General features: G+C 40.7%; 1 protein-coding gene and 1 long non-coding RNA gene across 2 annotated transcripts in view; one reads left to right on the forward strand and one right to left on the reverse strand.

The window, feature by feature from the left end:
* TMCO1 (transmembrane and coiled-coil domains 1) overlaps positions 1 to 11,034 on the reverse strand; it is a 60,811-nt gene extending 49,777 nt beyond the window's left edge. The window contains exons 1-3 of the mRNA XM_005677092.2: positions 10,806 to 11,034; positions 10,324 to 10,401; positions 772 to 831 (exon numbers count right to left, since the gene is read on the reverse strand). Of these exons, the coding sequence (XP_005677149.1) occupies positions 772 to 831; positions 10,324 to 10,401; positions 10,806 to 10,875 (208 nt within the window). The 5' untranslated portion in view covers positions 10,876 to 11,034. The remainder of the gene's footprint in view (positions 1 to 771; positions 832 to 10,323; positions 10,402 to 10,805) is intronic.
* Positions 11,123 to 13,689, forward strand: LOC106503645. The gene is made up of 3 exons (XR_001297335.2): positions 11,123 to 11,217; positions 12,478 to 12,567; positions 13,377 to 13,689. It is a non-coding gene; the product is annotated as an uncharacterized LOC106503645 (long non-coding RNA).

Genomic DNA, 24,451 nt, shown 5'->3' on the forward strand with positions numbered 1-24,451 from the left:
GGAAGTCATGGCAACAATAAACACACGTAACTCAGATTAAACTGGAAATAATCATCTCAGTTACGATAAACAAAACAATTTTACAAACAATGCTAAGACCCTTCAGCCAAGTTCAAAAGCCATGACTGTCAACATCATTCTACTAAATTGAAATTTCAAAGCTAAGAGCAAAAATAAAGGAAGTGCTTGAACTTGTCCTACAATATGGTAGAAGAATCACGTAAGATAATGTACAGATTCCAGCATAGTAACCTGACTGCATGCAGGTTAGTCATGGAACAGATTCATCCTGGTCAAGGAAGGAGGGCATGGCAGCCCACTCCAGGATTCTTGCTTGGAGAATCCCTTGGACAGAGGAGGCTGGCAGGCTGCAGTCCACAGGGTCGCACAGAGTTGGGCATGACTGAAGTGGCTTAGCGCACACGCATGCAAGATAACGTATGCAAGCGCTCTAGTAGACTGCAGATCTATACAAACATGAGTTATCACTACCGAAAACTTTATTAAAAAAATAAAAAGCCCACAAGCCCTAAGAGCCCGTGCTTCACAACAAGAGAAACCAGCACAATGCAAGGCCCACACACTGCAACTAGAGAGGAGCCCCGGGCCCCTGACTGCTGCAACTAGAAAGAAGCCTGTGCAGCAACAAAGAACCAGCACAGCCAAACATTTTTTGAAAAAACAAAAAAATTTTCTTATATTTTCATTATCTAAGAATTTATTTTTCCAAGAAAACCTTAAAATATTGTATATACCAATAACTTATCTTACCGATTTTCTTTTTTTGTTGTCGACCAGCTGACTCTGTTATTGTTTCCTTCTTCTTTTCCACTGTAAACATAGTGACATCATAAAAAATTAATTATGCATTACACTCAAGAAATAAAGACTATATTTTATCACAGCGGAACCACTGAAAGAAGCTTACAAGAAAGTTACACATTGGCTTTGACGGTGGTCATGATTAAGTTAACTGGTGTGCTCCCACACCTGCTGACAGTAAAAGGTAGACATAATATTCCAAGAGTGTAACAGCAACATTGTAAGCATCATTAATCAAATACCCAAAAAAGACTTCATAAAGACAGAGTTATAATCAAAACTGAGATGATTTTCAGGCCATTAGCTGAGATTGCCTTAGGCAGAATCTCAGCACAATTTAAAATTCTGCTTCCCTGGTGGCTCAGAGGTTAAAGCGTCTGCCTGCAATGCAGGAGACCCCGGTTTGATCCTTGGGTCGGGAAGATCCCCTGGAGAAGGAAATGGCAACCCACTCCAGTAGTCTTGCCTGGAGAATCCCATGGATGGAGAAGCCTGGTAGGCTATAGTCCACAGGGTCACCAAGAGTAGGACATGACTGAGCTACTTCACTTTCACTTTCAAGCACAATTTAAAATTCTGCTTCCTCAGGTGATTAATTGTAGTTCCAGTCTCAAATTCACTATAGAAAATGGGCATTCACTCATTCAGTTGTGTGCCAAAGTAATAGGCACCATTCTAGGTAGATAAAAAGATAAACATGATCCTTGCCATCTAAAAAGCAATCTAGTGAGGGCACATAATCAAATAACAATTACAGTATAGAATGCACAGGGTAGGAAGATCAGGAGAGTCAAAACAGCTAAGATGAACATTTCCTGAGACTTTTCAATTAATATAACGATAGAGTAAGAGTGAGTTTTGGAAGAAAAATAATGTAACATATTTATATTTTACGTTTACTATTTTTAATCACCTATGAAGCTTTTCTAGTGGCTCAGATGGTAATCAATTTGCCTGCAATGCAGGAGACCCAGGTTCCATCCCTGGGTCAGGAAGATTCCCTGGAGAAGAACCACCTATGAATGGACTAGCAATATATACAGTAAAACCTTTATTTACATTATTTGCTTCTTATATTATCTTAGTATACTTCCTTTACTAGCACATGGTATAGTATATGTATTATTTCTAAAAGTTGCATTAAAGAGAATTGCAGATAGGAATCTTTCCCTTACTATATTAAGTATGCTGCTTGAATTTTAAAAGCAAAATTGGTGTTATTCCTTTATCAGAGATGTAAAAGTCAATTTAACTCCACAATTACAAATAAAATGGTAAAATTCTGACTAAAATAAAATCTGAGTACATGTGTGGAAATATACACATTGGGTGTCTAAGTGATAGGCACTATTCCAGGTAGATAAAAAGATAAAAGATGACATATATAGGGAGAGAAAGACAGAGATTTAGAATGAACTACTAGTATGAGATCATAAAAGGAAAGAGTCATTTTCTACAAGATGTTACGGAAACAAAAAATATTTCTCCCCACCCCAGAAGGACTATAACACAACTACTTGGCATTTAACCATGGCTGCATAAAAACCGCGGAGAAGGCAGTGGCACCCCACTCCAGTACTCTTGCCTGGAATATCCCATGGACAGAGGAGCCTGGAGGGCTGCAGTCCATGGGCTCGCTAACAGTCAGGCACGACTGAGCGACTTCACTTTCACTTTTCACTTTCCTGCATTGGAGAAGGCAATGGCAACCCACTCCAGTGTTCTTGCCTGGAGAATCCCAGGGGCGGGGGAGCCTGGTGGGCTGCCATCTCTGGGGTCGCACAGAGTCGGACACGACTGAAGCGACTCAGCAGCAGCAGCAGAAAAACCGGGGGAAAAAAAATCAGAAGGCTAGGAAATAGAAACATAAGATGATACTATGAACGTTACTTGATCTTCTAGCACAATGGATTAAGACTGGATAAATCTTTTCCAGGATAATACAACCTTTTTTTTAACTTCTCAAAGTTACAAAGAAACTCTAAGAAATGGAGATATCAGAGTTGACCAAAAAAAAAAAAAAGATGTCTACTGTGAAACATATTTTTGCCTATGATCTGGTATTACTGCATTCTGAATTCGAGTTGTCAGTTTATAAATTACTCTAAAAGCTTTAGCATGTTTCACTCTAAACCAAAGAAATACTTCATACTTTACAATAATTTGTACTTAATAAATGTTCTCAAATAATTTTGTTATAAGAATCCAATTATACATAGTTTTTAATCTTTCTCATTTATTGAAGTGTTCTTTCATTAGTATATATTATAAAAGTAAAACAATGAAAAAAGACTGACATTTAGAGCACACTCATCTAGAGATCACCTGAATCAAACTACTTGGTACCTTTAAGAAAGTATCTTTCAACAAGATGTGCACCACAGTAGCACAGGTTTCTAGATAACATCAGTATTCTCCAAATAATGCCTAAGATCAGATCTGCACAAGATGAGATTTGAATCTGTGATTCAAATCTATTTATATTGTATATTCCTCAAAAGCGCAACAAACTTTTTGAGATTTTAATTATTTTATTATTTTACATTTTGAGTCTGTGCTCAAAATGTAAAATCACTTAATTACAGAAAAAGAGCAGACGAAACAGCAAGGCCTCCCTTCAGTTTGGTTTATTACTGTTGATTTGTTTGTTTGAAATGTGTGAAAATACACTTAGTCATCTTAAATTCATTTTGAGCTACCAAAGTCCAAAGTGGATTAACTGATTCAAAACTGTCTCAACAGATAGAAAATTTCTACTTTTCAACTGTGGCTGCCCACTTATTTATACTTGTAAAGGATTTTTGTTTGGCTAAAGTTGTAAATAGGCTTCCCTGGTGGCTCAGCTGTAAAGACCTGGCCTGCCAATACAGGAGACATGAATTACACCCCTGGGTCAGGAAGATCCCCTGGAGAAGAGATCAGCAACCCAACCAGTATTCTTGGCTGGGAAAATCCCACGGACAGAGGAACCTGGCAGGCCACAGTCAATGGGGTCGCAAAGAGTCGGACATGAATTAGAGACTAAATCACCACCACCAACAACAAAGCTGTGAATAGATTAGATTTTTAAGTTTGAAATATCACATAGTAAGCATTTTAACAGTCCACAAGTTGGTGATCATCCAACGCGAGTTGTCACTGAAAAACATTTTTAAAACATCACAGTAAAACACTCTTTTAAGGAGTCAGTCACCTGCAGTTTTAAAGATAAGCAAAGTTCTTCTGATTGCCCCGCACCTTCCCATTTACTTCGTTTCAAAGAAAAACCACTTCTACCTCTTTCAGCTGACTGTTTTGGTATTTACTCCTATATCTTCCTTTTTTTTGGCAGAGCCATGCAGCAGGTTAGTTCCCCAACCAGGGGCTGAACCTGGGCCATAGCAGTGGGAACTCCCATAAAGTTGTGTGTGTGTGTTTGAACCTCTGTGTCTTGAAATATCATAAAACCCATTGTCATAGTTGTAATTTTGGTTAAATGTGAGTTTAACATTTATAAAATTATGACTGTGAAAATACTGTTCACAGGCGATTTACACAGTAAACTATGATGATTCTTTCCTTCCTGCAAGTTTTCCCCAGATTTATGTCATTTAAAAATTTGTTCAGTTGTCTCCATGGTGCTAAGTCACTTCAGTCATGTCCGACTCTGTGTGACCCCATAGACGGCAGCCCACCAGGTTTCACCATCCCTGAGATTCTCCAGGCAAGAACACTGGAGTGGGTTGCCATTTCCTTCTCCAATGCATGAAAGTGAAAAGTGAAAGTGAAGTCGCTCAGTTGTGCCTGACTCTTAGCGAGCCCATGGACTGCAGCCTACCAGGCTCCTCTGTCCATGGGATGTACTGGAGTGGGGTGCCATTGCCTTCTCCTCGGTTGTTTCCATACTTATCACTAATTCAGGCCCAAATTCTTGGCTAGCTGTCTGCATCTTTCCAGTATAAAATCAGATCACTAAGAATTATAAGTTTTTCTAAAGAAGTTTCTCCTAGCATCTTCTAACAAGCTCAGTATGGTGCAAAGCTGACATTCTTAAGCATGTCAGATCTAAATTTGCCTTCACCATTGTCCAGGGGATTCCCTTTACTGAATCCTGTGTTGGTGCTTCTATTTCCTGGAGTTCATATCTTCTTTTGGTTTGTTCATTTGTTTTGATGTAGTGTATTTTCCAGTAGTTTGCATAGATAAAAAATTTTAAGACCTTGTATATCTGGTAATTTTCTCAAAGGATCCTTTATGTTCAGTTTAAATAGACTGCAGCACGCCAGCCGCCCTGTCCATCAGCTCCTGGAGCTTGCTCAAACTCATGTCCATCGAGTTGCTGATGCCATCCAACCATCTCATCCCCTGTTGTCCCCTTCTCCACCTGCCTTCAATTTTTCCCAGCATCAGGGTCTTTTCCAATGAGTCAGTCCTTTGAATCAGGTGGCCAAAGTATGGAGTTTCAGCTTCAGCATCAGTCCTTCCAATGAATATTCAGGATTGATTTCCTTGAGGACTGACTGGTTTGATCTCCTCGCAGTCCAAGGGACTCTTAAGATTCTTCTCCAACAATCACATTTCAAAACCATCAGTACTTCGATGCTCAGCTTTTTTTATGGTCCAACTCTCACATCCATACATGACTACTGGAATATGTTTTTATTTCTGCCATTTCCATGTGATTTTTTTCTTATAGTTTCCATCTCCTGAAAATCCCCATCTGCTCATGCATGTTGTCTACCTTTTCTACCAGATCCTAGAACATGCCAATCATAGTTACGTACATGTTCTATACCTGGGCTCTACAAACTTTTCTTGCCTTGATCCATACCCAATTTTGAACACAGAATGTCAGAATGGCTTATGTTTGCAATTAAGACATTTGCTCAAAGAGGGAATTTATCTTATTTCTTCCTGTTACGAGTATCTAGGTATCTACGCCCCTTCATTGTATACTGCACTCTTCATGGTAAACTCTATATAGAGCAAGCAATCATAAGTTTCAACTGATCATATAAATGAAAACAATACATGCTCACTGAGTTTTTGTGTTTTTTTTTTTTTTAAATTGAAGTATAGTTGATTTACAATGCTGTGTGAATTTCTGGTATATAGCAAAGTGATTCAGTTCTTTTTCAGATTCTTTTCCATTACAGTTTACTACAAGATATTGAACAGTTTCTTGTGCTATACACTAGGACCTTGTTGTTTATCTATTTTATATATACTTCTAATCCCAAACTCTCCATTTACTCCTCCCCTACCCTTCCCCTTTGGTAACTATAAATTTGTTTTCTATGTTTGTGCATCTCACTGAGTTTTTATAAAGTAGAGGACATAAGACCATAAAAAAATACCAAGAGATTTTCGAATCACTGTCAACCTACCTTATACTTATCTTCAAAGAAAGAACATTAGTCAACCACATTAAAAAATACAACTATGGAAGCTTTGCCTGGCAACTATACTACTTTGAATTTAGGTGTCAGGTGAAGGGGACAATGTTTATAATACAGATAACTACTATAAACAAGGTAATTAATTGTGGACACTAAGGAAGCCCCAAATCTATAGAGTAAATTCATATTTATGTAAGTATTTAAGGTATGAGAATATTGATCTAAACAGATTCAAAGTTAAATGTGTTTTATATTTCATAAGACTACTCCATGATACATACGACATGCAGAAATTTGTCTATGGATGCTACTACATGCTGGCTAACTAGTTTATGATCAGAGCAGAACAATTTCTCACAAAGAATATATGTGGTGTTATGTTACAGAAATAGTTTATTCTTTAATATATTCAACACACTCTTTTATCAAGCATTGAGAGAGCTAATCCTTAGGTAGGTTGATAAGGAGTCTGGGGCCCTGGAGGGAAAAGAGGTCCAGGGTTTTCAAGGAGGAGAAAAGGACAAACATTTTTTTCTACACTGCTTTGTCTTAGTCAATATAACAATGAGGACGTGTTTCTCCTTAACAAGAACCTTCTGATTAACCTTGTTATCTTAAGATGTATATTGTGGGAGTGGGTCTGGTAAGACCTTTCTATTGTAAGCTTTAATCTTGTTAATTTAAGATGTTTGCAGGAGTGGGTCTGGTAAAAGTATATAAGGCCTTGATAAGACTAGTAGTAAGTGGGGGCACTCTCCATCCCCCTTCTGATGTCTATGTTAGAAGTTTTCTTTGTCCCTTTTATACTTTAATAAAACTCCTACACAAAAGCTCTTGAGTGATCAAGCCTGGTCCCTGGTCCCAAAGCTAAATCGTCTTCAGAGATCACAAATCCAACATTGTTCACCATAAGCTATCAGTATCAAATCTATGTCAGGCACTGTGTGTACTAGAGATATAATGGCCTTTGCTCTCATAGAAATTATACTTTAGTTGGGGAGAGGATATTATTCAAACAATGATAACCATACACAGATTAAATTATAATTATGACAAGTTCTCTAAGGAGAAGTAGCTGTATAAATTAGGGATCTTGATAGGGGAGACTAAATAAGGCTTTGAGATCTGAAGAATGAGTAGGAGTTCACTATACAAAATGAGAAAGGAAAATTATCCCAGAGGAAAAAGTAGTGCAAAAGCCCAACTGCATAGTAGGAAAAAGGCAAAATTGGTTCAGACAATGGCTAGAGAAACAGTAGGGAAAAACATGATACAAATGTGGTCAGAGAGGAGACAGGGAGGCATGACCATGCTGGACTTTGTAGGCCACACCTTTGTCCTCAAAGCAATTGGAAAAAATTGAGTGTTTTAAGAAGGAAAAGTAACATAATCAGATTTGTGTTTTGAAAAATTACTCCAGGTGTTTCCATATGGAGGAGATTTGAGCAGCAGCAGGTGGACCAATGAGGAGGCTGTCACAGTAGACTAAACTTGATGGAAGTTTAAACTGGGTGATGGTGGTGGAAATGAAGAGATGTGGAAAGACTGGAAACAATTCAGGAGGACAATAAAGTATCAGGGCTTGACAAGGACTGCACATACAGGGTGACAGAAGAAAGTATCTGAATCAACAAATATTTATTAGACATTGAGCATGTGCCAACCACTGTTCTAGGTGTATAGGATAAATCAGTACACAAAAACGATTTAAAAAAAATAAATAAAAGCATCCTGCTCCAATGAAGTGTCATTCTAGCAGATGACTCAAAACAAAACAGAGCAGGATAAAGGAGATGAGTAGCAGCGGTACAGGAGGTAAGCTGACTGCAGTTTTAAATAGGGTGGCCAAGTTAAGACTCACTGAGGTGAGCTCTAAACAAAGATTTAAAGAAGATATGAAGATATGGGCTTCCCTGGAACCTCAGCTGGTAAAGAATCTGCCTGCAATGCAGAAGACTCCAGTTCAATTCCTGGGTCAGGACGATCCCCTGGAGAGGGGATAGACTACCCACTCCAGTATTCTTGGGTTTCCCTGGTGGCTTAGCTGGTAAAGAATCCACCTGCAGTACGGGAGACGTGGGTTCGATCCCTGGGTTGGGAGGATCCCCTGAAGGAGGGCATGGCAACCCACTCTAGTATTCTTGCCTGGAGAATCCCCACGGACAGAGGAGCCTGGCAGCCTACAGTCCATGGGGTTGCAAAGAGTTGGACATGACTAAGCAACTAAGTACACATGAGGGTTAGGTAAGATTTGATAGGGAAGAACATCCTAGGTAGAGGGCACAGCCATTAGAAAGGTCTGGACATAGGAGTGAGGCTGATGTGTAGTGAGGAACAGCAACAGGTCAGTGAGAGGGAAAGAAGCTCAGAGCTGTAATTGGGACCTCTGTAAAAACTCTGTGGTTTTTTCCCTCTGAGTCAAATGGGACACCATCATAGACTTATGAGTAGAGGAGGGACATGAACCGATATACTACAAAGAAGAATTATTCTGGTTGCTATCTTGGGAATAGACTACAGGGAAACAGGAACATTTGTTTGAGGCTATCATAATAATTTATGCAAAGGATGATGGCAGCTTAGACTCTGGTAGTTAGCAGTGGAAATGATGTAAAGTGGTCAGGCTGTGGATATATCTGAAGGCAGGCCAACAGTACTGGATGTGGCTGTAAGAGAAAAGTTACAGATAACAACAGGAGGATTATGTCCTGAACAACTGGAAGGACAGTATTACCACTGACCAAGATTGTGAAGGTTATATACATAATAGGCTTAGAAGTGAGCAACAAGAGTTCAATTTGGACAGGTCGGGTGTAAGATGATTATTAGACATTCCAGTAGAATTAACAAGTTGATAACTGGATATCTGAATCTTGCATTAAGGATAAATGACTAAGGACATACATTTGGAGGTCCATGGCAAGCAGAGCACATAAATGAGTTTATTAATAGAGTGAGTATACACACTGGTCAGAATGGCTGCTATCAAAAAGTCTACAAACGATAAATGCTGGAGAGGGTGCAGAGAAAAGGGAACCCCCCCAACACTGTTGGTGGGAATGCAAACTAGTACAGCCACTACGGAGAACAGTGTGTGGAGACTCCTTAAAAAACTAGAAACAGAACCGACATCAGTTCAGTTCAGTCACTCAGTCATGTCTGACTCTTTGCAACCCCATGAACCACAGCACGCCAGGCCTCCTTGTCCATCACCAACTCCTGGAGTCCACCCAAACCCATGTCCATTGTGTCGGTGATGGTTTGGATTTGGTTTCTTTGTTTGCTCTGAGACATTAACATGTCATTTAACCTGAGTCTCAATCTCCTTTTTTACAAAGGGAGAAAAATATTTATACAGCAATATTTACACAGATGGTTGCTATGTGGATATTAGAAATGGCATGTTGTAAGAAAGAAGACTTCAAACTCCTATGAACACATACAGAAAACTTTAGGAATACAGAAAGTTAAGATGTGAAAGTTAATCTTTATAAGACAAACGACTGAAAACCAGACCAAGCCTATAAGGAACCATCCATATTATATCTCTAGCAGCTCCCTCAGGGGTATCCTGTGGAATTCCTGTTTTATTTCAAAAACAACTCGACTTGCTCTAAACCCTTTGCTCAAATATTCCTTCAACCATCAGACCCAACAGAAAATTGGGCTTATCCCTATTTAAAAGACACCATTTAACTTTGACACCAATCATAATGACCTGATGTTCTCCAAACACATCTTACTAGATAAAATTTCCACATTTTTTGCACATATGCTATCTTCTTTGCCTGGAATTCCTTCCCCATCTCATCCTCTGTCCAAATTCTAACTACCCTGGAAGGACTCCAAGGCTAGCTGCATCACAAAGGCTTCAATGCCCCTCACAACTGAACGGGATATCTTCTCTAGAACTGTCACAACACATAACAAGTACGGCTCCCGTGAGTTGTTCTGCTGTTTGTAGTACATATTTTGCACAAAAGTCTTATATTTCTAAATAGACTTCAAGTCGGATTCACCTACTCCTATAAAATTTTATAACAGTTGGTGCTCCTAAAATACGTACTATGAACATGCACTTCAGTAAACCCGACTTGTCTCTAAAGGATGTTGGCATACTTACATTTTTTACTCTGTTTTTCCACTTCTGCCTTCAGTCTCTTGTACTTGTCTGTCCTGTAAACCAGGACCCAAGTTATACCTGAAACATTAAATGCAGAATGCTAATAGAGAAATGTTTGGAACCGTAACAAAACCGTTATTAGTGGTTACTGTTAGATAAGAATGGATTTTGACTTTTTGCCTTATACTCACTAGTGCTTAACAACTGATGTTCAACCAAAACAACCATGCCACGATTCGAAGTTGTCGCCACAAACACGCAAATGAAATCTACCCTGGACCGCAGAAACCTGGCAATGGATTCCACACTGGATTCCCTCCCACTCCTGAAGGCGATCCTGGAGTACATGAGACCCATCCCCACTGCCACCAAAGGAAGCACGGCTCCTGACCTCTCCCTTCGGGGCTCGAGGGACCCGGGGCCTAACATCCTTCCCTTCCCTCGAGGTCTGATCACAGGTCAAAAAAACCAACTGCTCTCACCTTCGGCAAGCAGAGCCGTGCACACGGAGATAAAAACGATGAGCAGCGTGTCTGCGAACATCGTGCTCATTTCGCGACGGTTCACTCTCTGCACTCCCACCCTCCAGGGGGAAGCCCTTGACAGCGAGGGAAAGCGAAGCGAAAACGACTTTCCTAGATTTCAGGACCGCGGTGTAACACACTGACTCTGACAGACAGGAAGCCTCACTTCCGCTTCCTGGGCGCAGCGCCGGAAGTGCCCATTCTGGCGTGCCCTGTTGTCGCGAGAATCCTGAGGAAACCGCGCTGTAAGTTTCTGGGGCGGATGGGCTGGCTTTCAGGCCCAACCTCGCGAGAGTTGGAGCTGGAGTGCCCAGACCAACTTGTAGCGGTGGGACTTGCTCTGGTAACGTCTGCTAGCTGCGGTACTGAGGTGCTCTTTCCTCTCGCCCCGAGTGTGCGTTTTTTGACTCGTCTGCTCGTCTGTGTTTCTGTCTCAGTCCCACATTTAAGGCCGAGTAGATAGTTTAGTTTCGGTTTGCCTAAAGTGAGGAAATTGGCTTCCAGACACACGTACCTAAACTCTGTTTAGGTTCCAGGTCACGGATTTGGGGCTGGAGGCGTGAGCATCAATGAGCCCCGGGCCGCTGGCTTCCAGGCACTCCCATCCTAGCAAAGGAGAGAAACTTGTGCATACGATGTGATTAGAGCTTTTACAGAAGTGTGATCAGAATGCTGCGGTGACCTGGTTCAGCAGGTGGTCGGAGGGAGCTAATGAAATGAAGCAGTGGCTTAGAGGAGGCAGTGTTTTGAAGAAAGGCAAAGACACAGTCCTTGAAAATACCTGGTTGTGTAACAGAGCAGTGAGCGGCATGTCTTAGGAGGTGGTCATACATATACTCATGAAACTCCAATATTTTGGCCACCTGATGCGAAGAGCTGACTCATTTGAAAAGACCCTGATGCTGGGAAACACTGAGGGCAGGAGGAGAAGGGAACGACGGAGAATGAGATGGTTGGCATCACCGACTCAATGGACATGGGTTTGGGTGGACTCCGGGAGTTGGTGATGGATAGGGAGGCTTGGCGTGCTGCAGTTCACGGGGTGGCAAAGAGTCGGACATGACTGAGCGACTGAACTGAAGTGATAAGTACACTCAAATAAACACCATTACGCAGGGTGGGCTTAAGAAAATGGTGGGAGGTACTACGATGAGTAAGGGAGCACGAACTTGGTATGAAAGGAACCATTGATGCATGTAACCAATTTACCTTGGAGAATGAGCACCCAGTTTCCAGTATCTTCCCATTTCTCAAGAAAATCCCCAAATCCTGAGTTATGTGAAATTTTAAATGTTCTAATCTATAAATGCTGGTAACTCGTTAAAGGGCTTCCCTGGTGGCTCAGAAAGTAAAGAATCCACCTGCAATATAGGAAAAATGGTTGAAGAAAGTTGTCTCAGCAGCTTAGTTTCAGCCTTTTCAGCTTTTCGAGACTGATTATGTCTGTGTGAGTGTGTATGAAAATCAGGAAGCTGGCTGAACTATCTCCCCTTAAATTGTACTTTATATTCTTTGTTCTTTTCTCCTAAACACCAATGCACTTTATTTATAATTTCCCTGTAACAACGGAAAGGCCAATGGGAAATTTGGCCTTTGTTTCTTATATATGCATTTCTTGTCTCCTGTTTAGACTTAGTGGCAGACGTCCTGTTTCCTTTTAATGACATTGAGCTTCTACCTGTGTGAGGATCACTGGCAGACACTACAGTGATTGGAAACGGTAATTATCAAGATACTATTCCTGACTTCCTTGGAAGTTACATGTTATAATAAGATGTAAGAGAGGTGTTGATTGAAAAAAAAAAACAACAACAAAAACCACCTTAAAACCTCAAAGTTGGGAGTTAAGGTTTTGTTCAGAAGTCTTTCTGAGGCCTTAAGCCCTGAAGGCAGCCAAGGAGCTCTGAGGGACTGCTCCAAAGGGCTATGGGAGGAGCCAGGAGGAGTTTTTACAACAAAAACCAGGTTGGAAGTCGAGTGATCACTGCTAATTAAAGAAAAACCAGACATCTCAAGTTAATGAATTTAGCCATATATGGGAAGATGCAAGAGCCTGGGCTTATTGCAGTTACTCTTTCGATATACACCTTAACTATCTAGGTCCAGTGTCCTGTTTTTTTTTTTTTTTAACTCCTTCCTGAATCCCCTCAGGGTGCACCACTGCAGTGGCTGACAGCTAGGTGGTCGGCAGCCTGTTTGTCTCTTTCCTGAGCTCCCTCAGGCCTGAATAGTGGCTGATGGCTTGATGGCAGCAGCATCATGTGTTTGCTGATATGGCAAGTGACATTTTACATCCACAGAGATGTTCATAAAATGTTACGAGCACAGATGAGGGCAAGATTGGCTCTTTCTGGAGTAGCTGGAAAAGCTTCATCCCATTTGAACTATTCAACGTGGAGCTTTGTATCACCCATGGTAAATGTTGAGGTACAACAGAGCATGACCTTTGAAGTTAAACTTGGTTTTCTCTCTTGATTTCCTTTCTGTCTTTTTTTCTTTTCTTTTTTTTTTTTGCCATCATGCCACAAGACTTGCTGATCGAACCTGGGGCCTGGCAGTTAAAGCACTGAGTCCTAATCACCGACCCACCAGGGAATTTCCCATACCTGGTTTGCAGTACTTGCTTTTCCTCTTGACAGCAGTCCTTGAACATATTAACATCTTTGAGCCTCAATTTCCTTACCTGTAAAATACCAATAGCATCAACTACATGAAACAATTATGAAGATTAAATTAGAGTATATTATAAAACATCTAAAACTGTGGCACACGCATTTGATCAAATCCAACATGCTATTTTCTGTACTACTAAGAAAGAAAATAACTAAGAAAACCATGATTGTAAGATGCATCTCATCCAAAGGTGTTCAAATGTAATAAAAAGCATTTAAATTATTCCTCAGTTAATATCTACTACAAAACTGTCTACTGTCAGGATAACATTTCCTTCTCTGTGTGTGCTAGTTGCTGAGTCATGTCCAGCTCTTTGCTACCAAATGAACGCATAGGAGCCTGACAGACTCCTCTGTCCGTGGAATTCTCCAGGCAAGAATACGGAAGTAGGTTGCCATTCCCTTCTCCAGGGTATCTTCCTGACCAGGGGGTCGAACTCTTGTCTTTCATATCTACTGCATCGGCAGGTGGATTCTTTACCACCAGTGCCACCTGGTAAGCCCTCTCTAGGGCAATGATGTGACCCTCTTGCTGAAGAAAACTGCTAGAGGCAATTCAATGACATCTTTATTGCATGCTACCAGATTCCTATATCATGTCTTTAAGCACTCGGTTGTACTAATTTTTAGGTTTCAAAGTTTTGTCTCTGAAGACCACTCCAAAAAGTCACTGTCCTGCTCTTAATTTCTATGACTACTACAAGGCTTATGTCCTGGGACTTCCTCTCACTCTTCTCTAGGATAGGAGTCACTTTTTCCTGAACCAACAACTTCTGCCTTAGTTTATACTTTTTTTTTTTTTTTTATGTTGTGGTACAACCTCAAGTAACTTTCTGTGAAAGGTAAGTGGGAGCTAAACTTCAATGTTCTTACATTATTAGTAGTAATAATTATATTTACTACTAGGCTCAGCATTATAAAAGATTATGAGAGAAATTAAATCACTTCTCTTAACTGAGGTATGAAAGAATATGGTCTTGAGGTTTAAATTGTAACCCTACTTCATGCAACCTGTATGATTCTAGGAAGTGAATTTAATTTCTCTGAGCCTCTTTTTTTTTTAATATGTGAAATAGAGGCGAAAATATCTACTTTGCAGAATTACTATAAGGTTTATATAAGGTTAGGGGCAAAGTTCTGGATTCAGGCTACCTGTCTTAAAGCCTTAGCTTCACCACTCAAGTAGATGTGCAGTTTTAGGCAAATTATTTCACTGCACTGGCCCTTGGTTTCCTTAAATGACATAATAATAATAGCACCTAAGTCCAAAGGGTTTTTTTTTAAATTATGTGAGTAAAATATTTAAAATGGTACTTGGCTCATAGAAAGTTCATAGTAAGTGTTAACTATTACTATTATTGGTCTTATTAAACCACCTAGCACATAATCCATAATCCTTAGACTAGCTTTTTCTCATTCTATTCATTTTCCTGGTGACCTTGCTTTCTTCAATAGCTTTAGTTACCATCTATCTGCTGGTAGCTGAAATTTTTTTTCTGATTCTCAGACCTAGTATCTAACTGCCAACTAGGCATTTTCATGTAGATATTCCAAACTGAATCTATGCAGCTCTTTCACGCAAACTCCAGTTTTCTCTTCTTCCCTTATACTTACATATGTACTTACACTTCCCTTATATATATATCCGTTCAGTTCAGTTCAGTTCAGTCGCTCAGTCGTGTCCGACTCTTTGTGACCCCATGAGTCACAGCACGCCAGGCCTCCCTGTCCATCACCAACTCCCGGAGTTCACGCAGACTCATGTCCCATCGAGTCAGTCATGCCATCCAGCCATCTCATCCTCTGTCGTCCCCTTCTCCTCCTGCCCCCAATCCCTCCCAGCATCAGAGTCTTTTCCAATAAGTCAACTCTTCACATGAGGTGGCCAAAGTACTGGAGTTTCAGCTTTAGCATCATTCCCTCCAAAGAAATCCCAGGGCTGATCTCCTTCAGAATGGACTGGTTTATTCTCCTTGCAGTCCAAGGGACTCTCAAGAGTCCTCTCCAACACCACACTTCAAAAGCATCAATTCTTCGGCGCTCAGCTTTCTTCACAGTTCAACTCTCACATCCATACATGACCACTGGAAAAACCATAGCCTTGACTAGACGGACCTTTGTTGGCAAAGTAATATCTCTGCTTTTGAATATGCTATCTAGGTTGGTCATAACTTTTCTTCCAAAGAATAAGCGTCTTTTAATTTCATGGCTGCAGTCACCATCTCCAATGGTTTTGGAGCCCCCCAAAATAAAGTCTGACACTGTTTCCACTGTTTCCCCATCTATTTCCCATGAAGTGATGGGACCAGATGCCATGATCTTTGTTTTCTGAAGGTTGAGCTTTAAGCCAACTTTTTCACTCTCCACTTTCACTTTCATCAAGAGGCTCTTTAGTTCTTCTTCACTTTCTGCCATAAGGGTGGTGTCATCTGCATATCTGAGGTTATTGATATTTCTCCCGGCAATCTTGATTCCAGCTTGTGCTTCTTCCAGTCCAGCGTTTCTCATGATGTACTCTGCATAGAAGTTAAATAAGCAGGGTGACAATGTACAGCCTTGACGTACTCCTTTTCCTATTTGGAACCAGTATATATAAAATTATTAAGTCTTAAAAAGAGCATTCTAATACATGCTACAACAGAGATGAGCCTTGAAGACATTATGCTTAGTGAAATAACCCAGTCACAAAAGGATAAATACTGTGTGATTCCACTACGAGGTACTTAGCGTTGTCAGTCCATAGACCTAGAATGTAGAATGGTGGATGATCAGGACTGGGAAGAGGAGAGAGACAAGAGTTATTGTTTAATAGGCACAGAATTTCAGTTTGGGAAGATGAAAAGTTCTGAAGATGTATGTGGTGGCTGGTTGTTGTACAGCAATATGAATGAATTGGACTCTTGTTGACTAAGAGGGTTACGCCATTCCTTCTAAGGGATTCTTACACATAGTAGTAAACATAATGATCATCTGAATTAAATTTGCCCGTTCCCATCCATTTTACTTTACTGATTCCTAAGATGTCAATGCTCAGTCTTGTCATCTGCTTGACCATTCCAATTTACCTTGATTCATGGACCTAACATTGTAGGTTCCTATGCAGTATTGTTCTTTATAGCACTGGAATTTACTTTCACCACCAGACACATCCACAACTGAGTGCTGTATCCACTTCAGACACATCCACAACTCAGTGTATCTGCTTCATGGTTTTTGGCTTTTGTTTTTTTTTTAGCCACTTCATTCTTTCTGGAGCTATTAGTAATTGCTCCATTGTCATATCTTTTTGCCTTTTCATACTATCAGTGGGGTTCTCATGGCAAGAATATTGGAGTGGGTTGCCATTTCCTCCTCCAGTAGACCATGATTTGTCAGAACTCATCACTATAACCCATTTGTCTTGGGTGGCCCTGCACGGCATGGCTCGTAGCTTCATTGCCTTATGCAAGCCTCTCCAACGTGTCAAAGCTGTTATCCATGAAGGGGAACTGTACCCTTGGACACAGTTAAAAAGGTAGGCTTGATATAGTACATATGGTACCATAAATTTTTAAAGATTTTGTTAATTTGGACCATATCTAGAGGATATGGATCAGCAGAATCTTTTGATCCTTGTGGGAGTGTAAATTGGCACTGCCCCCTTCAAAAATTTATTACCCTGTAGAGATAAACATTTGCATACCCCATGACCTACCATTTTGCTCCTAGGTGTATACCCAAAAGAAACTTGAACAAGTATCAGGATATGTATGAGATTGTTCATATGAGTATTCTCTTTAATATCAAAATCTAAAAACAACCCAAATGCCCGTATACAAATAGAGGATAGATAAATTAGGATATATACTCTAGATTATATAGTACTACAGTTATAGTCCTTAATAATGGGCTTTCCACTTGGCTCAGTAAGTAAAAAATCTGCAATGCAGGAGACCCAGGTTTGATTCCTGGGTCAGAAAGATTCTCTGGAGGAGGGCATGGCAACCCTCTCCAATATTCTTGCCTGAAGAATCCCATGGACAGAGGAGGCTGATGGGCTACAGTCCGTAAAGTTGCAAAGAGTTGGACACGACTGAAGTAATTGAGCATGCACACAAGCATGCCTTAATTAATCCTAGCAATACAACACTGAGTGAAAAGCATGTAAGAATTATATGCAGCGTGAAGTAGACTTCGTAATGTTAATCACTTCTAAGTTCCCCACCCAACACTATTTAGGAATATATATGTATATATACATATATATAGGTGATAATAAAAAGAAAAGCAAGAAAATGATTGTTTTTAGTATATATATATTTTTAAAGTATAGTTGACCTACAGTGTTTCAGATGCACAGCAAGGTTATACATATACACATATATTTTTGAGATTATTTTCCATTATAGGTTATTACAAGATATTGACTAGAGTTCCTTGTGCTATACAGTAAAGCTTTATTGCCTGTTGCATATTATTTTAATTAGAAATCTAGCATTCTATTCATACTAAGTCAAATAAGTGGAATCAAAATGTCATTAATGTTTCAATTAGGCAAAATTCCATAAGTTCTCTAAAATATATATATATTATACATATTATATGTATGTGCTGCATTCCACTGGTTCACAGAGTTAGACACGACTGAGTGACTGAACTGAACTAAAAATATATATACAAAATGGATATATATATATATCTCAAGCTACCATGCTTGATAAAGGCTGGAGAAAAGACATCCAAAAAAAAAAAAAAAAAGGATATGGAGAAGTTGGAAAACAAACTAACTGAAATGGGAGCACTGAATATGAAATAGAAAAAGTGAAATAAACTAGATAAAGTAAAAGATCATCATATAGTACAGTTGTTTTTGATTTTTTTTTTGAGTATTTTTTCATTTTTTTTTTTTTAGTACTGTTGTTTTTAAACATGGATGCTCATTAGAAAGACACCTGGAGCTCTGGGGAAAGTAAAACAATACCTGGGTGTTTGTATTTTTAAAAAAATTCCAAGATAACTAGAATATGCATCAGGATTTTAAAAAGTGATTACAGGTTTTTCTATTAAATAGTAGTTTTGGTGATACAGAGTTCTATTATTTTTCTGTTGACCAGTCATTCTACAATAATATTAAGTGAGTAGTAGTTACATAATCACAATAGTAAAAAATATTTATCAGTTTTCACAATCAGTAGACAAAAAATAAAAGATCATTACATTGTAAGCCATGATGGGAACATGATTAACCTAACAGTATAAAACGTCCAATCCCAAAGAAAGGCAATGCCAAAGAATGTTCAAACTACTGCACAATTGCACTCATCTCACATGCTAGTAAAGTAATGCTCAAAATTCTCCAAACCAGGTTTCAGCAATACATGAACCGTGAACTTCCAGATGTTCAAGTTGGTTTTAGAAAAGGCAGAGGAACCAGAGATCAAATTGCCAACATCCGCTGGATCATGGAAAAAGCAAGACAGTTCCAGAAAAACATCTATGTCTGCTTTATTGACTATGCCAAAGCCTTTGACTGTGTGGATCACAATCAACTGTGGAAAATTCTGAAAGAGATGGGAATACCAGACCGCCTTACCTGCCTCTTGAGAAACCTATGTGCAGGTCAGAAAGCAACAGTTAGAACTGGACATGGAACAACAGACTGGTTCCAAATAGGGAAAGGAGTACATCAAGGCTGTATATTGTCACCCTGCTTATTTAATTTCTGTGCAGAGTACATCATGAGAAATGCTGGGCTGGAAGAAACACAAGCTGGAATCAAGACTGCTGGGAGAACTATCAATCACCTCAGATATGCAGATGACACCACCCTTATGGCAGAAAGTGAAGAGAAACTAAAAAGCCTCTTGATGAAAGTGAAAGTGGGGAAAAAAGTGAAAGTGGAGAGTGAAAAAGTTGGCTTCAAGCTCAACATTCAGAAAACGAAGATCATGGCATCTGGTCCCATCACTTCATGGGAAATAGATGGGGAAACAGTGGAAACAGTGTCAGACTTTATTTTGGGGGGCTCCAAAACCATTGGAGATGGTGACTGCAGCCATGAAATTAAAAGATGCTTATTCCTTGGAAGAAAAGTTATGACCAACCTAGATAGCATATTCAAAAGCAGAGACATTACTTTGCCAACAAAGGTCCGTCTAGTCAAGGCTATGGTTTTTCCAGTGGTCATGTATGGATGTGAGAGTTGAACTGTGAAGAAAGCTGAGCGCCGAAGAATTGATGCTTTTGAAGTGTGGTGTTGGAGAGGACTCTTGAGAGTCCCTTGGACTGCAAGGAGAATAAACCAGTCCATTCTGAAGGAGATCAGCCCTGGGATTTCTTTGGAGGGAATGATGCTAAAGCTGAAACTCCAGTACTTTGGCCACCTCATGTGAAGAGTTGACTTATTGGAAAAGACTCTGATGCTGGGAGGGATTGGGGGCAGGAGGAGAAGGGGACGACAGAGGATGAGATGGCTGGATGGCATGACTGACTCGATGGGACGTGAGTCTGCGTGAACTCCAGGAGTTGGTGATGGACAGGGAGGCCTGGCGTGCTGTGACTCATGGGGTCACAAAGAGTCAGACACGACTGAGCGACTGAACTGAACTGAACTGAACACAGTTTGGGGGTCAAGCAAGTGATGTGGTAAGTGAAATTGCATACATGCACATATAACTGCCGGGGCTTCCCAGGTGGTGCTAGTGGTGAAGAACCTGCCTGCCAGTGTAAGAGACATTAAAAAAGTGGGTTCGATCCCTGAATTAGGATGATCCCCTGGAGGAGAGGATGGCAATCCACTCCTGTATTCTTGCCTAGAAAGTCTCATGGAGAGAGAAGCCTGGTGGGCTACAGTCTGTAGGGTTGCAAAGAATGGAACATGACTGAAGTGACTTAGCATGCACACACATATATCTAATATGCATTCTATATATGCCCAGCCAGTCTCTTTTGGTTGGTGCATTTAATCCATTTACATTTAAGGTAATTATCTATATGTATGATCGTATTCCCATTTTCTTAATTGTTTGGGGTTTATTTTCTGTAGGTCTTTCCCTTCTTTTGTGTTTCCTGCCTAGAGAAGTTCCTTTATCATTTGTTGTAAAGCTGGTTTGGTGGTGCTAAATTCTCTTAACTTTTGCTTGTCTGAAAAGCTTTTGATTTCTCCATCAAATCTGAAGAAGAGTCTTATTGGGTATAGTAGTCTTGGTTGTAGATTCTTCCCTTTAATTGGTTTAAATGTATCATGCCATTCCCTTGTGGCGTATAGAGTTTCTGTTGAGAAATCAGCTGATAGCCTGATGGGAGTTCCCTGGTATTTGTTTGTCACTTTTCCCTTGTTGATTTTAATATTTTATCTTTGTCTTTTTGTCAGTTTGATTACTATGTGTCTTGGTGTGTTCCTCTTTGGGTATTTCCTGCCTGTGACTGTTGACTGTTGACTTCTGCAACTTTTTTGACTATTTCCTTTCCCATGTTAGGGAAATTTTCATCTATTATCTCTTCAAATATTTCCTCAAGTCCTTTGTCTCTCTCTTCACCTTCTGAGACCCCTATAATGTGAATGTTGGTGCACTTAATGTTGTCTCAGAGGTCTCTCAGGGTGTCTTCATTTCTTATTCTTCTTTTCTCTATATTCTGTTCTGCAGCAGTGATTTCCACCATCCTGTCCTCAAGGTCATTTATCCATTCTTCTGCCTCAGTAATTCTATTTATTCCTTCTAGTGTATTATTCATCTCTATTTTCCTGAGATCCTGAATTTAGTTGTTTTTTAGTTGTTGAAGTTGTTTTTTTCATTATTTTTCTAGGGTTTTTCTTGTCCCTTCATCTGGGGCATAACCTTCTGCTCTTCCATCCTCATTAACTTTCTGTCATGTGATTTTTGTGGGACTGTGGTTTTTCTTGCTTCTTCTGTCGGCCCTCTGATGGAGGAGGCTAAGAGGCTTGTGTAAGCTTCTTGATGGGAGGGACTGGTGGTGGGAAAAACTGGATCTTGCTCTGGTGGGCAGGGCCTTGCTCAGTTAAGCTTTAATTCAATTATCTGCTTGGTGAGTGGGGTCATACTCCCTCCTGGTAGTTGTCTGGCCTGAGGCAACCCAGCCCAGGGATCTAAGGTAGGATTAATGGCAACCTCCAAGATGAACCTCCAACTAGGACATTCCCAGACAGGTGCTGCCACTCCCTGCATCCCTGTGGTGGCTCCTGCTGATCCACACCTCCACAGGAGATGGTTCAACGCTAGCAGATTATTTTAGTTCAGTCTCCTGGGGGGTAGCTGCTCGTTTCTTCCGGGTCTTCGTACACACCAAGATTTTGTTTGTGCCCTCCAAGAATGGAGTCTCTGTTTTTCCCAGTCCTGTGGAAGTCCTATAGTCAAATTCTGCTGGCCTTCAAGGTGGGGATTCCCAGTCCCTTTGTTGGATCCCCAGGCTGGGAAGCCTGCTGTGGGGTTCAGAACCTTCACAACTGTGGGAGAACTTCTTTGGTATTATTGTTCTCCAGTTTGTGTCACCCACCTTGTGGGTATGAGATTTGATTTTATTGCACTTGTATCCCTCCTAGCATCTCACTGTGCCTTCTTCTTTGTCTTTTTACTTTTTTTTTGGGCAGGTGGTGGGGGGGTGGTTGGCTTCACTGATAGCTCAGTTGGTAAAGAATCCCCTACAATGCAGGAGACCCTGGTTCAGTTCCTGGGTTGGAAGGAGCCCCTGGAGAAGGGAACGGCTACCCACTCCAGTATTCCGGTATGGAGAATTCCGTGGACTGTATAGTCCATGGGGTCACAAAGAGTTGGACGTGACTGAGCAACTTTCACATCACATCTTTTTTGGTTTGTTCCACAGTCCTTCTGTTGAATGTTCAACAGCTAATTGTGATTTTGGTGCTCTCACAGGAGGAGATAAGTGCTTGTCCTTCTACTCTGCCATTTTGGAGAATGATGATTTAGATAGTGGTACCTTGAATAGGGGGGCTTCCCCGGTGGCTCAGATGGTAAAGCGTCTGCCTGCAATGTGGGAGACCTGGGTTCAATCCCTGGGTCGGGAAGATCCCCTGGATAAGGAAATGGCAACCCACTCCAGTACTCTTGCTTGGAAAATTCCATGGACAGAGGAGCCTGGTAGGCTACAGTCCATGGGGTTGCAAAAAGAGTCAGACACGATAGAGCGACTGGATGATGCAATGGAAGGTCAAAGAGGTGAGTGTAAATGTAAATTCATGTTCTAGTTTTTACTTTGGTAATTTCATGGGTATTTTTTTTTATCAATTAATTTTTGGCTACACTGGATCTTCATTGCTGTGCATGGGCATTCTCATTGCTTTGAGTGGGGGCTACTCACTAGCTACAGTGAGTGGGCTTCTCAGTGTGGTGGCTTCTCTTGTTGTAGAGCACAGGTTCTATGGCACACAGACTTCACTAGTTGTGGTACAGAGGCTTAGTTGCCTCTCAGCAAGTGGAAATTTCCCAGAACCCGGGATTAAACCCATGCCCCTGCATTGGTAGGTGGATTCCTAATCATTGGACCACCAAGAAAGTCCTGTCGTATTATTTTAAGTGAAAGAATTGTTGACTAAAAAAAAGATAATACAACTTGAGAGTTATGAGTTAAGTTTTATTTGGGGCAAAAAGATGACTGCAGCCTGGGACACAGCATCTCAGATATGTTAGGTAGGTAGAATAGGGAAAAGGAGTCCAAAATGGTGGTGGCTAAAAGACAAGGAAGGGAAAAGCCCATGAAAATAGAACAAAAGAAGGTCCGAGGACCAGAGTGAAGGCTTCAGGTAGAACAAACAGCACTCCTGGCCAATTTGCATAGGGCAGGCCCAGGTGGAGGAACAAAAACATATAAAAAGAGGAGCCAAAGCGCTTTCTCCTGCTCTTTCTCTCCCACGTGCGTGCGTGAGCTCTTTCTCTCTCCCTCTGTCTCTCTCCCCCTCCCCCATGCGCTCCTCCACTCTCTTCCCTTCAAGTCTTTGGGTTGGCATGCCCTCACACTTTGAGGATGGGTTCTCCTGCTATCTTCTAAATAAAATAGAGCTGTAACACTGATTTGCCTAAGAGCTATAACATGTTTTGTCCAAGAGACCTGTGACGCGCCGAGCGCTTTAATGTCCGTTGCTCCAAATCTTTGTTGTGACGAGACAAAGAACCAAGGAACATACACTCACGTGACAGATAGCTCTGAGAGACTGTTCCAAAGTGGCAGTGGGGGAAAGTCAATACATAAGGTCTTGGTGAAGGGGGAATTCAATATCATGAAGCCCTCAATTTACAAAAGGTTTTTTGTTAATCATGAGCGTCTGATGTCACCATGAAGGGATTTAGTGCTTCTCTAGATATGAGGAGATGCAAGGATTGAGATCGTCCTAAAAATCGTCCTAAAAACATCCAACTATCTAAAGACCTGTCCCACCAGATTCCCTGGAGCACAGAGTGCCTCACTCCACCCTGAACTTCCTCAGGGGTTGTTGAAGGTCAACAGCTACAGCAGCATGGGGTTCAATCTCAGTAGAGGCAGATGGCAAATGCCTTGTTGTTCAGGCATTGGTGATACTCTTGGTGAAGTGCCAATTTGTAGTTGACAGAATGAATGAAGGCTCCAGCCTTGAATGAACAATTGGTGAGAATGTGTCAGGAGCCAAGAATAATAGTAAATCTAATTCTCTGCATCTGAGCTTAAAAGTATTTTTTCTTTTTACATTTAACTCTGTATCTGCTTGATATTGTTGAAGAAAAGGAGGAGGGAGTAATCTTTTAAATTACTTGCTATCAAGTAAAAATGACACTCTAGAAAAGTTTCACATTTCTTATGTGGCTTCAAGTACCCTCTGATTGACTGCCACCCTTTTGCCTGAGCATTTAAATATCTCAAGTGTAAAAGAGCCGTGATAGTGGAAAGACACCAAAATATCTTGAGTTTGGATGGGAATTTTGCAAAATAATCTCTGTTTCTTTT

This window comes from Capra hircus, chromosome 3, assembly GCF_001704415.2.
Source record: "Capra hircus breed San Clemente chromosome 3, ASM170441v1, whole genome shotgun sequence".
Taxonomy (NCBI): Eukaryota; Metazoa; Chordata; class Mammalia; order Artiodactyla; family Bovidae; genus Capra; species Capra hircus.